This window comes from Oryx dammah, unplaced genomic scaffold (genome assembly GCF_014754425.2).
Source record: "Oryx dammah isolate SB20612 unplaced genomic scaffold, SCBI_Odam_1.1 HiC_scaffold_25, whole genome shotgun sequence".
Lineage (NCBI taxonomy): Eukaryota > Metazoa > Chordata > Mammalia > Artiodactyla > Bovidae > Oryx > Oryx dammah.
The window spans coordinates 128,719-142,624 of NW_024070209.1; the positions used below are offsets into that span (position 1 = coordinate 128,719).

The 13,906-nt window shown below is 36.8% G+C and overlaps 1 protein-coding gene across 3 annotated transcripts in view; it reads right to left on the minus strand.

Annotated features, from left to right (window-relative positions):
• ZC3H6 (zinc finger CCCH-type containing 6) overlaps positions 1 to 13,906 on the minus strand; it is a 77,063-nt gene that overhangs the window by 24,701 nt on the left and 38,456 nt on the right. Inside the window, exons 3-6 of one of the 3 annotated variants that reach the window (XM_040267527.1) lie at positions 11,325 to 11,406; positions 11,203 to 11,237; positions 6,660 to 6,912; positions 2,630 to 2,763 (exon numbers count right to left, since the gene is read on the minus strand). In XM_040267527.1, the coding sequence (XP_040123461.1) occupies positions 2,630 to 2,763; positions 6,660 to 6,888 (363 nt within the window). In that variant the 5' untranslated portion in view covers positions 6,889 to 6,912; positions 11,203 to 11,237; positions 11,325 to 11,406. The remainder of the gene's footprint in view (positions 1 to 2,629; positions 2,764 to 6,659; positions 6,913 to 11,202; positions 11,238 to 11,324; positions 11,407 to 13,906) is intronic. The other 2 variants (XM_040267528.1, XM_040267526.1) reach the window with 2 other exon arrangements.

A 13,906-nucleotide genomic window follows, 5' to 3' on the forward strand; every position in this document is an offset into this window, starting at 1 on the left:
AGTCAAGTCGCTCAGTTGTGTCTGACTCTTAGCGACCCCATGGACTGCAGCCCACCAGGCTCTTCCATCCATGGGATTTGCCAGGCCTGAGAGTACTGGAGTGGGGTGCCACTGCCTTCTCCGATGACCAACCTAGACAGCATATTAAAAAGCAGAGACCTTGGTTTGCCGACAAAGGTCTGTCTAGCCAAAGCTATGGTTTTTCCAGTAGTCATGTATGGACGTGAGATTTGGACCATAAAGAAAGCTGAGTGCCAAAGAACTGATGCTTTTGAACTGTGGTGTTAGAGAAGACTCTTGAGAGTCCCATGAACAACAAGGAGATCCAACCAGTCAATCCTCAAGGGAAGTAGTCCTGAATAATCATTGGAAGGACTGATGCTGAAGCTTAAACTCCCAATACTTTGGCCATCTGATGTGAAGAACTGACTCATTTGAAAAGACCCTGATGCTGGGAAAGATTGAAGGTGGGAGGAAAAGGGGATGACAGAGGAGAAGATGGTTGGATGGCATCACCAACTGATGGACATGAGTTTGAGTAAACTCCGGGAGTTGATGATGGACAGAGAATCCTGGCGTGCTGCAGTGGGGTTGCAAAGAGTCGGACATGACTGAGCAACTGAACTGAACATTTTTTTAATAAACGTTGTCTATTTCTAAGCTCACTTAGAACAAGCCGATATAAATGACCAGTTCACAGATGCCTTCTCCACAAGGATCGTGGCTGTAATAAAATAGGCAGCCAAAGAGAGCACCATGAGAAGTCAAAGAGCCAACCTGAGGAATATGACTCTGAAATCAAAAGGTAAAAATATTAGGTAATGGCCCCCCAATAAAACCCACTGAAAAATGCACCAAGTTGTACTATGTAGCAGCCCACCAGGCTCCTCTGTCCATGGGGTTCTCCAGGCAAGTATACTGAAGTGGGTTGCTACGCCCTCCTTCAGGGGATCTTCCCAACCCAGGGGTCAAACTCATGCCTCTTACATCTACCTGCACTGGCAGGTGGGTTCTTTACCAGTAGCAGCAACTGGGAACCCCTTTAGTCGCTCAGTCGTGTTTGACTCTTTGTGACCCATGGACTATAGTCAGCTAGGCTCCCCTGTCCATGGGATATCCCAGGCAAGAATACTGGAATGGGCTGCCATTTCCTTCTCCAGGGATCTTCCCGACCCAGGGACAGTACCCATGTCTCCTGCTTGACAGGCAGATTCTTCAGGAAAGGAAAAATGTCCTAAATCTGATAAATGCACAAGAAAGAATTTATTGTTATTTTCTATTACAAGATTAAGAAATTTTTTAGTTGCAAGCTAGATCTGGAAACATCTAAAATGTTAGTGCTTGAAGGGGCCATTAGAGTTAATTTAATACTGTACTCTAATATTACAGGTTAAGCAAACTGAAGCTCAGAGATAGGCAGTAACTCCCTCAAAACTGTATTTTCTTGGAAGCTAATATTTTTTCATGTATAGGGTATAAGTACTGAATATAGGAGGAGGTTTACTCAGAAAGTATTCCCATTAATTTGGTCTAGTGAAAGCAGCACATCCTAGACAACCACAGCTGCCTAGAAAGATGGAGAGGCAGGTTATAGTTTCCCAGAAATTCTAAGCTTATTTGCAAAGCTGTTATTCCACAGAACAGTGAGTTAAGAGTGAATGTTTGTAGGTGTGTGGGGGAAAAAAAAAAGTTCATGGTGAAGTAAATTTTAGAAATGATGGGTTGAACAAAGTCAGACTTCTTTCTGCCTAACCTGCTCAGAGCCTTTAAACATTCATGTTGACTGAGAATCACCAGGAGTAGAGTAGTATATGCTGGGTTTCACAAATTTATGTGGTCCTAAACTTTTTTTTAAGGTCATACTTGCTAGCAACTCCCTAAACAGTATAGGAGTGTATTAAAAAATCTTTGCCTGTTATCTTTAAACCCAGAGATTAGAAAACTGAGCATTTTCCCATTACAATGTTACTATCCCTTTTCTATCAATCAGGGTTACAGCTATTGATAACCCACCCTTTCTCTGCATAATTCAATCAAATCTTACTGGAACAATGGCAGAATACAGAAATTGGATCACTCTAATCTAGAAAGTCACTGCAAGGTTGAAATGTATTTGTTCAGAGTTCAGTTCAACATACATTTATTCAGTCTCTACTATACACATGGTTCATAAGTTGACCCTTCCAAACATTAATACCTCCTTTCTTCTCCTTCAAGGATTTCAGTTCTAATAAGTAAGTAAATTTACCACTGTCTCCCTTCTTGGTCCTGCCACGTATTGAGCTACCAAGCATTTTACTGCCATTTGCATCTAGGGAAGATGACCCCTAGGAAGGAAAAGTACAACAGAGAACCTACAGAACAAAAATTTTTGCTTTCAGACATATCAATTTTATTTTGAAGTGTTTTCAAACTTAACAATTTTATTTCAATGTCACCTAAACGTGCATCTGTATGCTAGTATCATAACTAAGTAAAACAAAACTTGTTTTTGGAATTCATCTATATCCATCTGACCGGAACTGGGAATTTTTCATTTACTAGGAAAGTAGTATTAAAATCACAATGCCTTATTTGCAGCCAAGTAAGTTAAAAGGTAGAATCCTCAATATATATAAATTCTCATTACCTCATGATAGTCATCAGTTCCTGAAAACACATTTGGCCCTTTGTTGACCCTTCCGCCACGGTCTTTGCGTTTGACTTTTTTCAGCAAACCTCGTCCACGAGCAACATTAAAACTTTTAACCCTCTGCTCAGTACCTACAAAAGTTAAAATGTACTCTAGATATTATAAATAAAACAGCACACCAACCTACTAGTTTACAGAGAATAGCATATTTTCAACAGTCTACAATGTACAGTGCATTCTTTTTTCCCTCTGGATTCAATGAAAACACTAATTCCATCTTTACATTTTACTTTAAGGTACTGCTTCTTATTGTTTTGTTTCTCAAGTGACGTTAGCAACATAAGGAAGGCAAAGAACAAGGATACACACAGCTGGAGAAGTCAAATCTAGTTTTATCCTTCTCAATTCTCCTTAGAATATACAATTAAGGAGGTTTTCTGTTTTTTAAGAGAATTAAATATTACATTCCTCTCTGAGGAAGACAATGAAGTATTATTAGTGATTAATTTGTAGCAAATTGTTTCTATTGATAATTCTGGATATCACATAAACTGCCAAGCAAAATTTATACCTGTCTTTTACTTTTGAAAAACTTGATGTTTAAAAGTATCTAAACAGATACTTAAATTATAAAAATTATATATTAGGGTAGTAAGTTATAATACAAAGTGATTTCTCATTTTACCAAAGTTATACTGAACTACAAAGTTTTGCAATGATCTTAAATCTACAAAACAGCCAATAAATGTATGACAAAAATGTTTCACTTCATTAAAAGAAATTAAAAATTAACACACCAATTTTCACCTCAAAGAAATAACGGTGGTAGGGATTTGGAGAAACTGGCATTTTCACACACTGGCAGAAGTGTTATAAATTGCTATAACACCTTTTTGGATATCAGCTTGGTATATGGGTCAAAAATCTTCAAATGTGCCTATGCCTTTTGACTCAATTCTACATTTCAGCATTTATTACTAGGAAAAAATGTTTGCCAAGATGAGATATGTATAAATATGCAGGGTTAATCAGAGAATTTTTTAAAAATGGGTGCAACTTAAATCTCAAATAATTACTAGCAAACAAATATAGCAATTTAATAGATAAATTATGGTGCATCTATTAGAATGTAGGCATTAGAATCTACTCATTAATGTAAGAATGACAGAAATACAACTCACAGTTAAAGGGGAAAAAATGAGTTTTAACAGTGTATAGTTTTTTGTTAAAAATAATTCTCAAAAATTCTAGAAGAATGTTTGCCAAAAATATTAATAGTAATTGTCCCTGGGTGTAGACATTCAAATTGTTTTTATCTTTGATCTTTGCTGCGTTATCATTTTTTACACATAGAAAAAGTTTTCTGCATTTGACTGTACATTACTTTCATAATTCTGGGGAAAAAAATTAAATTCAGAATAAAACGCAATACTTAACTCATTAACAGAACGAAAAGAAGGAGTCTGAAAGGAAAAACCCCAGGTAGGAAGGGATGAACAAGGACTTCACATTCCCTTTATTCCCCAAGTGAAATGATCCCCGACACCACTATGTCTGACTCCAGGAACAAACGTGCTAATTACGATAGCACATGTATAGAAAAATTCCTTCCTCTTTAGTTCAACAAAGCCTCGGTTCACATTTTTCAAAGGAATTTTGCTAGGAAATCAAGAAAAAATAAAGCCATAAAAATAACCAAATTTACTCATAATGGATTTTTTTTCAGTGCTAATTAAAAGATATGAAATGAATTGCCAGTCCAGGTTCGATGCACGATACAGGATGCTCGGGGCTGGTGCACTGTGATGACCCAGAGGGATGGGATGGGGAGGGAGGTGGGAGGGGGGGTTCAGTATGGGGAACACATGTGCACCCATGACGGATTCATGTTGATGTATGGCAAATCCAATACAACACTGTAAAATAATTAGCCTCCAATTAAAATAAATAAATTTATATTTAAAAAATAAAATACAATAAATAAAAATTTACATTTACATTTTAAAAATTTTAAAAAGAAAGATAGTTACGTAGGGTTTGGGTTTCATCACTTCACCTCAACCTCATCTTGCTCCAGTTTTCTTGAAGCAGACATGCTAACTAGACAATTTTTAAGGCTAATTTGACCCTTATGTGATCCATAATTTCTATGGAAACTTGTACTGGTTTCCCCAAGGATGATGCACCTCAATATAACAGATGAATAGGTCATCATTCCAGAAATTTCTTTAGGTTTTGTTGTTATTTCTGATTCAGAAAAATGTGTATAATCCTTGGTTGGGTGGATGAAAACATGTGCATGTATGCACTTCCGTTTACCACATCACTCTGCTTGACTCCCCCCCAAAATTGTAGTTATTTTATGTTGTTAAGTTAATCCATTATGTACCCATTGTTCCCATTATGGCTTGCAGTTGTAATTCTTTTATTTTTTGTATGGCTATTGACTGTGAAAACTGGATAACATCTTTTACTCTTGTGATTATGAAACTATTACTCACTTAATATCATTGTATCATGATTAGTCAATGGAAAAATAATAGAACTCCGTATCACCCAAACTAGGATCTAACAAAAAAGCCTGTAATCACTTTTTAAATTCCAGATGCATATCAGAGTTATCTTGAAACTTTTTGAAAAAATACAAATGCTCGGGTATTGCTTTTTTTTTCTCCAGAGCTCCAGATAAGTTTCTAATGAGCAGTCATGTTTAAAAATGATGCTTTTGAACTGTGGTATTGGAGAAGACTCTTGAGAGTCCCTTGGACTGCAAGGGGATCCAACCAGTCAATCCTAAAGGAAGTCAGTCCTGAATACTCATTGGAAGGACTGATGGTGAAGCTGAAACTCCAATACTTTGGCCACCTGATGTGAAGAACCAACTCATTGGAAAAGACCCTGATGCTCGGAAAGATTGAAGGAGGGAGGAAAAGGGGACAACAGAAGATGAGATGGTTGGATGGCATCACCCATGCGACAGACATGAGTTTGAGCAGGCTCTGGGAGTTGGTGATGGACAGGGAGGCCTGGCATGCTGCAGTCCTCCTCTTTGGGGTCACAAAGAGTCAGACACAACTGAGTGACTGAACTGACTAAACTAGACTATATGATGATCTTTTATTTTTATCTAGTTTGTTTCACTTTTTCTATTTCATATTCAGTGCTCCCATTTCATTTAGTTTATGTTTTCCAATTTCTTGATCTCTCTTTTATTTTTACTTTTTGATGTTCTTTCTCAAGCCTTTATCAAGTATAGTAGAAAAGCTTTTGTATACATATGTATAAACATGTATAATACATATATTTTAGAAAAATTATGAATTTTTATATAACAAAAAAATATGACATTTTGATTTCACTTGTTTGGCTTATTATGAATAGAATGCTAGATTTCTAGCATTTATTTAGGTTTACTGTATAGCATAGGGAACTATAATCAGTATCCTGTAATAACCTATGATGAAAAATAATTTCAAAAATAGTATTTGTGTATTTGTATAACTGAATTATCTTGCTGTGTACCTGCAACATTTTAAGTCAACTATACTTCAATAAAATACATATATTTTTTAAAAAGTATATAGTCTCGAGTATATTTAAACAGCAAAGATGATCACTACCTTTTAAACTCTAATAAAAGAATAGCTCTCCAAGATTCTGTCTTTATAGGGTCTAAAATATAAAGTAACACAAGGTAACAGTTGAAAAGGATAGGTAATTTTTTTTTTCAGTATACTGATACCATATAGAAGAGAGGGGAAAAGACGTAACAGGAAAGTTTTTCTACATTTTATATACTTTAAAAATATTAGGAAATCTATTAAATGCAAATTTTAAGATATCATGCAGATTGAAATATCTATAGATTTTTGTCCTCAAGGTCTACAAAATAAAGAAAAACAAATTCAGGAACCACAGGAATAAACTGACCATAACAAAGGGCTAAGAAATTTAAGTTTTTACTTCATAGCTACCTGTTTACCTTAATAAAGTTTTCATAGTCAAAACCAGACAATTTCAAACTTACCTTGCTGAATTCCTTTCAATCTTTGTTTTTTCCCTGGTTCTTTGGAAAAAGATGATCCTAAAGAAGTATTCGAGGTTTCTTTAGCTTGCCTGTATTGTTTCAGCTGACTGGCAAAATCTTCCTCTGTTTCCTGACTGTAGCTACCAAAGTTGTCATCACTGTAGGTACTGTACTCATCATATTCTTTACTTTTAAATTTTCTGTTATGTTGACTCTTCTTTGATGCCATGTAGCTTCCTGATATATGTCCATGCTAAGTGAAAATGAATAATCATTGTCAGGATTTTTCAGTTACATATAGAGGAGTTGATAGTAACCCAGGACCTCTTCCCCCACCCCTCCACCCCCAGAAAGCTGGGAGAAGAAGGGGAAAAGAGTTGTTCTGTCTTGTGGTTAGAATTTATCTATGGAACTATTTAAAACTAAGTTTAAAAAGCTAAATGCTACTCTGATGTTATTAAACACTGTAATGTTCATAAAACCTTGCTGGTGAGTGTGTCTTGTTCACTTTGTTTTCCACGCCCATGTCTTACATTTCTCATGCTCCATACCTCAATATTTGTATCCACAAGAATACTTTAAAATCCGTATCAACATACACGAATTCCTTCTCCAAAAACCCAAAGAGGTCTTTGTGAAAATAGAAAAAAAATAGTAAAATAGCTTGGAGAAAGGGTAGAAAATATACAGAGTCTCCTTAAGATTGAAAAATTCCCAAATGACATGTTTAAGCATATTATATTTAACAAAAAATATCTAAGGTCAAATTTGTAAAAAGAAAATGTTGCATACGAGATTTAATAGGAAAAAATAGAGGTGTCCCTAATAATGAAAAACATCTAATGAATAAATTGCTCATTAGAAACTATTTATTGCATTTATCCATTATGAATTTTATTGCTTTTTACCAAAGCATGTAAAAATAAAAAATACATTGTAGTCCTAGAAGTTTATTTAGTTATAGTATTCAAGTACTTCTCTATTCACTGAAATATTTTCATTACTTCTATCATATCTTGTCATTTTTTTATAAGAAAGCAAGAAAAAATTGCACATAATTACAACCTGAGGATCTAGAAAAAGTCAGACTATGACTCATTTTCAGTTTAGTACATTTTAAATGTGATATAAAATACTACCCTGGCAGAATACCAACATGAAACTATGTTTTTAATAAAATACAGAGAAATATTAAGTCCTTTCTATAAGAGTCAGGCACGACTGAGCGACTTCACTTTCAATTTTCACTTTCATGCATTAGAGAAGGAAATGGCAACCCACTCCAGTGTTCTTGCCTGGAGAATCTCAGGGACGGGGGAGCCTGGTGGGCTGCCGTCTATGGGGTCGCACAGAGTCGGACACGACTGAAGCGACTTAGCAGCAGCAGCAGCAGGAGCAGTAATTATAAAATAGAGAAAAAGTATATAACTGAAGCAATCAAGAAAATCAATTAACATCGAGTTTGAATTTTGAAGACACTGTATTAGACTTCCAACACTCTTCTTTTTTTAATATAAATTTATTTTTTAAAATTTATTTATTTTAATTGGAGGCTAATTACTTTACTATATTGTATTGATTTTGCCATACATCAACATGAATCTGCCAAGGGTGTACACATGTTCCCCATCCTGAACCCCACTCCCACCTCCCTCCCCATCCCATCCCTCTGGGTCATCCCAGTGCACCAGCCCCGAGCATCCTGTATCATGGGTCGAACCTTGACTGGCAATTCATTTCATATGATATTATACATATTTCAATGCCATTCTCCCAAATCAGCCCACCCTCGTCCTCTCCCACAGAGTCCATAAGACTGTTCTATATATCTGTCTTTTGCTGTCTCGCATACAGGGTTATCGTTACCATCTTTCTAAATTCCATATATATGCCTTAGTATACTGTATTGGTGTTTTTCTTTCTGGCTCACTTCACTCTGTATAATTGGCTCCAGTTTCATCCACCTCATTAGAACAGATTCAAATGTATTCTTTTTAAGGGCTAAGTAATACTCCATTGTGCATATGTACCACAGCTTTCTTATCCATTCATCTGCTGATGGACATCTAGGTTGCTTCCATGTCCTGGCTATTAGAAACAGTGCTGCAATGAATATTGGGGTATGCGTGTCTCTTTCAATTCTGGTTTCCTCGGTGCGTATGCCCAGCAGTGGGATTGCTGGGTCATATGGCAGTTCTATTTCCAGTTTTCTAAGGAATCTCCACACTATTCTCCATAGTGGCTGTACTAGTTTGCATTCCCACCAACAGTGTAAGAGTGTTCCCTTTTCTCCACACCCTCTCCAGCATTTATTGCTTGTAGACTTTTGGATAGCAGCCATTCTGACTGGCATGAAATGGTACCTCACTGTGGTTTTGATTTGCATTTCTCTGATAATGAGTGACATTGAGCATCTTTTCATATATTTGTTAGCCATCTGTATGTCTTCTGTGGAGAAATATCTGTTCAGTTCTTTGGCCCATTTTTTGATTGGGTCATTTATTTTTCTGGAATTGAGCTGCAGGAGTTGCTTGTATACTTTTGAGATTAATTGTCAGTTGCTTCATTTGCTATAATTTTCTCCCATTCTGAAGGCTGTCTTTTTACCTTGCTTATAGTTTCCTTTGTTGTGCAGAAGCTTTTAATTTTAATTAGGTCCCATTTGTTTATTTTTGCTTTTATTTCCAATATTCTGGGAAGTGGGTCATAGAAGATCCTGCTATGATTTATGTCGGAGAGTGTTTTGCCTATGTTCTACTCTAGGAGTTTTATAGTTTCTGGTCTTACATTTAGATCTTTAATCCATTTTGAGTTTATTTTTGTGTATGGTGTTAGAAAGTGATCTAGTTTCATTCCTTTACAAGTGGTTGACCAGTTTTCCCAGCACCACTTGTTAAAGAGATTGTCTCTTCTCCATTGGGCTTCCCTGGTGGCTCAAAGGGTAAAGCAGCTGCCTGCAGTGCGGGAGACCCAGGTTCGATCCCTGGGTTGGGAAGATCCTCTGGATAAGGAAATGGCAACCCACTCCGGTACTCTTGCCTGGAAAATCCCATGGACAGAGAAGCCTGATAGGGCTTCCATGGGGTCCATGGGGTCACAAAGAGTCAGACACGACTGAGCGACTTCACTTCACTTTCTCCATTGTATATTCTTGCCTCCTTTGTCAAAGATAAGGTGTCCATAGGTGCATGGATTTATCTCTGGGCTTTCTATTTTGTTCCACTGATCTATATTTCTGTCTTTGTGCCAGTACCATACTGTCTTTACTACGGCTTTGTAGTAGAGCCTGAGGTCAGGCAGGTTGATTCCTCCAGTTCCATTCTTCTTTCTCAAGATTGCTTTGGCTATTCGAGGTTTTTTGTATTTCCATACAAATTGTGAAATTATTTGTGCTAGCTCTGTGAAAAATACCGTTGGTAGCTTGATAGGGATTGCACTGAATTTATAGATTGCTTTGGGTAGTATAACTCATTTTCACTATATTGATTCTTCCGATCCATGAACACAGTATATTTCTCCATCTGTTAGCGTCCTCTTTGACTTCTTTCACCAGTGTTTTATAGTTTTGTATATATAGGTCTTTTGTTTCTTTAGGTAGATATATTCCTAAGTATTTTATTCTTTTCATTGCAATGGTGAATGGAATTGTTTCCTTAATTTCTCTGACGTGAAGGAAACACAGCCCCTCAGTCTCGAGGGTGGGCCACGCAGACAGCTGATCCCCCTCTCACTCCATGGCAATGAAGCCCCGGCCGGCCCGCACTGCACACGCCCACCAAGTCAGCGCTGGAAGGGCCTTCACCTTCCAGCGGGCCCCTAGTACACGTGGCGCCAGGGGCCGGCTTCCCGGCCTCCCACAACTTCCAACATTCTTAAAGCAACGTTTTTAAAGTTTATCAACTGTTCTCAGTCTAGCACTTCAGAAATTCACAAGTGGATTTAGGATTATAGCCAAAAGGCAGTGTTTCTTACATTTTTTAAAAAGCCACTATTAAAACAAAAAATAATTGTTTTGATTAAGCTGAAGATTAATTCACTGAATGGTACTTACATTTCCTTTTATTAAAAATGTGATTATATTAATTTTTCAATGATATATTTCAATGCTTAATTACTAAAGATTACTGTTAATGGGAAACTATGAATTTTTCTCTAGAAATTAGATGCTTTCCACAAAAACTTTTAAGCATTAATATTAATCCAGTTCTCTTGATTTTTCACAGCCTTTACAAAAATAATGTCCATAATTCCTACTTTTTCAAGCAGAATTACCCCTAAACTTTCAATTCATCCCTCCCTTGATTTCCCAACTGCAAATAATCCTATCCCTCTAATGATGCAAATCTCCCATCTCAGGGCTCCTTCTGCAGTGACAGACTCTAATATGCCTGCTGCAGTGCTTAGTGTTTACATCAGGGCACCACCCAAGCTCTCCCAGAAGTGCTAAATAGACTGAGGGGTTACAGAGCAGCCCCAGTTCTCTAGAAGAAGAGCTCCTCATGTTTCACAAGCTCATCATCTGGAATGAACAAAATGTACTCACCAGCAAGGATCTAGCAAGTATTTTTTAAAGCCCTCCTAAAGATAAAAGAAACAAAAAAGACTATAAATTCTACCAAAAGATTTTCTCCAATCACTTTGCTTATTGATTATTAGGCTATATACCTGCTAGAATGTCTGTGGGGGCAGATTTGGTTTCCGTAATACAGGCTATCATTATGAACATGAAATAATAGTACAGGAGACCCTGAACAAGGATGAGGAAAAAGGAAAACATATTAAGTACTTCAATTTCAGAGTTAGATGCTAATACTATATTCTATTATTGCCTTTTAGAGTAAAAGTTTCATATAGTACCTACTTATAATCTCATTAAATGAGATTTTTAGGATATACTTTCTAATCTCAGTGAGTCAACCCTAAAGCTTATGTGAAAGAAATGACCCTGAACTTTCTTTTCTAATGCCAGATTAGGTAATTTAATTCAGATCAGCCCTTCTCCTAAAAAAAATGCAGAAAAGGTAGACAAAATATTTTTTTTCAAACTACTGTAGACATCAGAGAGCTAACAAATTAGTGAAGGATTTCTGGACCATTATTCATGGAGTAGCTGAAAATCCCCAGAAGTGAGCAGTACTTGGAGCTGTTTTTGCTCTGAAAGCATTAGCCCATCAGGAAAAAACATCTGACAGGTTCAACAATACTTTTGACTATCCTTTTAACCTTTGGGAACAAAAGGAGAAGTCCAGAGTCTGGAAAAAGTGGAAACCTTAGTAATCCTCAGCTGAAAAAACTCAGAAAGTCTGGGGTTTTTAAGGTATATACACACTGACCTGAATACTCCTCAGTACTCCTGAGAGCACCAGGATTTTTCCAGCACAAAGTAATTATTTATACTGAAGTCTTGCTCATACAATCCAATATACTTAAGGAAGATATAAAGTATATCATGTTTTACTTTTTTTTTCTGTTTAAAATATACCAAATAACATTTGCACTTGAAAAGGTAGATGGCACAAAAGTCATATACTGAAGCCCTAACCCTCAATACCTCAACATGTGAGAGTGTTTGGAGAAAGGGACTTTAAAGTGGTGATTAAGTCACAATGAAGATGTTAGGGTGAGTCCTGATCCAATTTGACTGCTCTCTGTCTAAGAGGAAATTTGAACACACAGAGGAACCAAGGGTCCACACGCACAGAGGGATGATTGTACAAGGACAAAGCAGCAAGTAGGTCTACAAGCCTACAAGTCTACAAGCCAAGGAGAAAAGCCAAACAGATCCTTCCTTTGCAGCCCTCAATCCTGCCAGCACCTCAATCTTGGACTCAGATCTAGCCTCTGGACTGTGAGAAAAGTAAATTTCTGCTGTTTAAGCCACCAGTCTGTGGTATGTTGTTATGGTAGCCCTAGCCAACAAATACATGATGTATTCTTTATGTTCAAAGATTTGAAATTTGTAGCATGTTTTATAGAATATTTTTTAAATATTAGAAAGCAAAGAATGAAACTGAAAGCTTAATTCTTCTCTTTAAAAGGCAGTAACTCAAAAGATATCATTTCACACCCATTAGGAAGGCTTGGGCTTTCCAGGTGGCTCAGTGGTAAAGAATCCACCTGCAATGAAGATGTGGATTCAGTCTCTGGGTCGAGAAGGTCCCCTGGAGGAGGAAATGGCAACCTGCTCTAGTATTCCTGCCAGAAAAATCCCATGGACAGAGGAGCCTGGTGGGCTATAGTTCATGGGGTTGTAAAGAGTCAGACACAACTTAGCGACTGCACACATACACATAAGAAGGCTCTTATCCAAAACAAAACAAACAAAAAACAGAAAATAACAAGTTTGACAAGGATGGGGAGCAATTAGAAAAGTTGCAAGCATTGTTGGCAGAAATGTAAAATGGTGCAGCTTTTGTGGGAAACAGTTGGTAATTCCTCAGAAAGTTAAATGCAGAAATAACATATAATCAAGCAATTTCACCCCTAGGTCTACATCCCCAAAGAACTGACAGCGGAGTCTTGAAGAGATGTCTATACAGTCACATTCATAAAAGCATTAACAACAGCAAAAGGTGGAAGCAATCCAAATAACTATTAATAAAGGAATAAATAAACAAAATATGGTATATACCTATAATAGAATATTATCCAGCTTCAAAAAGGAAGGAAATTCTGATACATACTATACAACACAGATGGAAAAAATTTTTTCAACAAAGATGAAAAAATTATGCTAAGTAAAAAAAGTCAGACACAGAAGAACAGTGTGAAGTGCCCAGAGCAGACAAATTCACAGAGATGGAAAGAATAGTGGTTACCAGGAGTGGGGAAGGGAGAAATGAGGTATTACTGTTTGGCAGATACTGCTTCTCTTTAGGATGACGAAAATGTTCTGGAAACGGATAGAAGTGATCATTGCAAAACACAGTAAATACACTTAATGTCACTGAGTAATTGTTATTTTAAAATGGTGAAAATAGTGAGTTTTTCCAAAGAAGATATATGAGTGGTCAAGAGACACATGAAAAGATGCTCAATATCACTATCACTAATCATCAGGGAAATGAAAATCAAAACCACAAGGATATATTACCTCACACCTGGCAGAATGGTCATCATCAAAAAGATAAGAAAAACACGTATTGGTGAAAATGTGGAGGAAAGGGAACACTTGTACACTGTTGGTGGGAATGTAAATTGGTGCAGCCACTACAGAAAACAGTACGAAGGTTTCTCAAAATATTAAA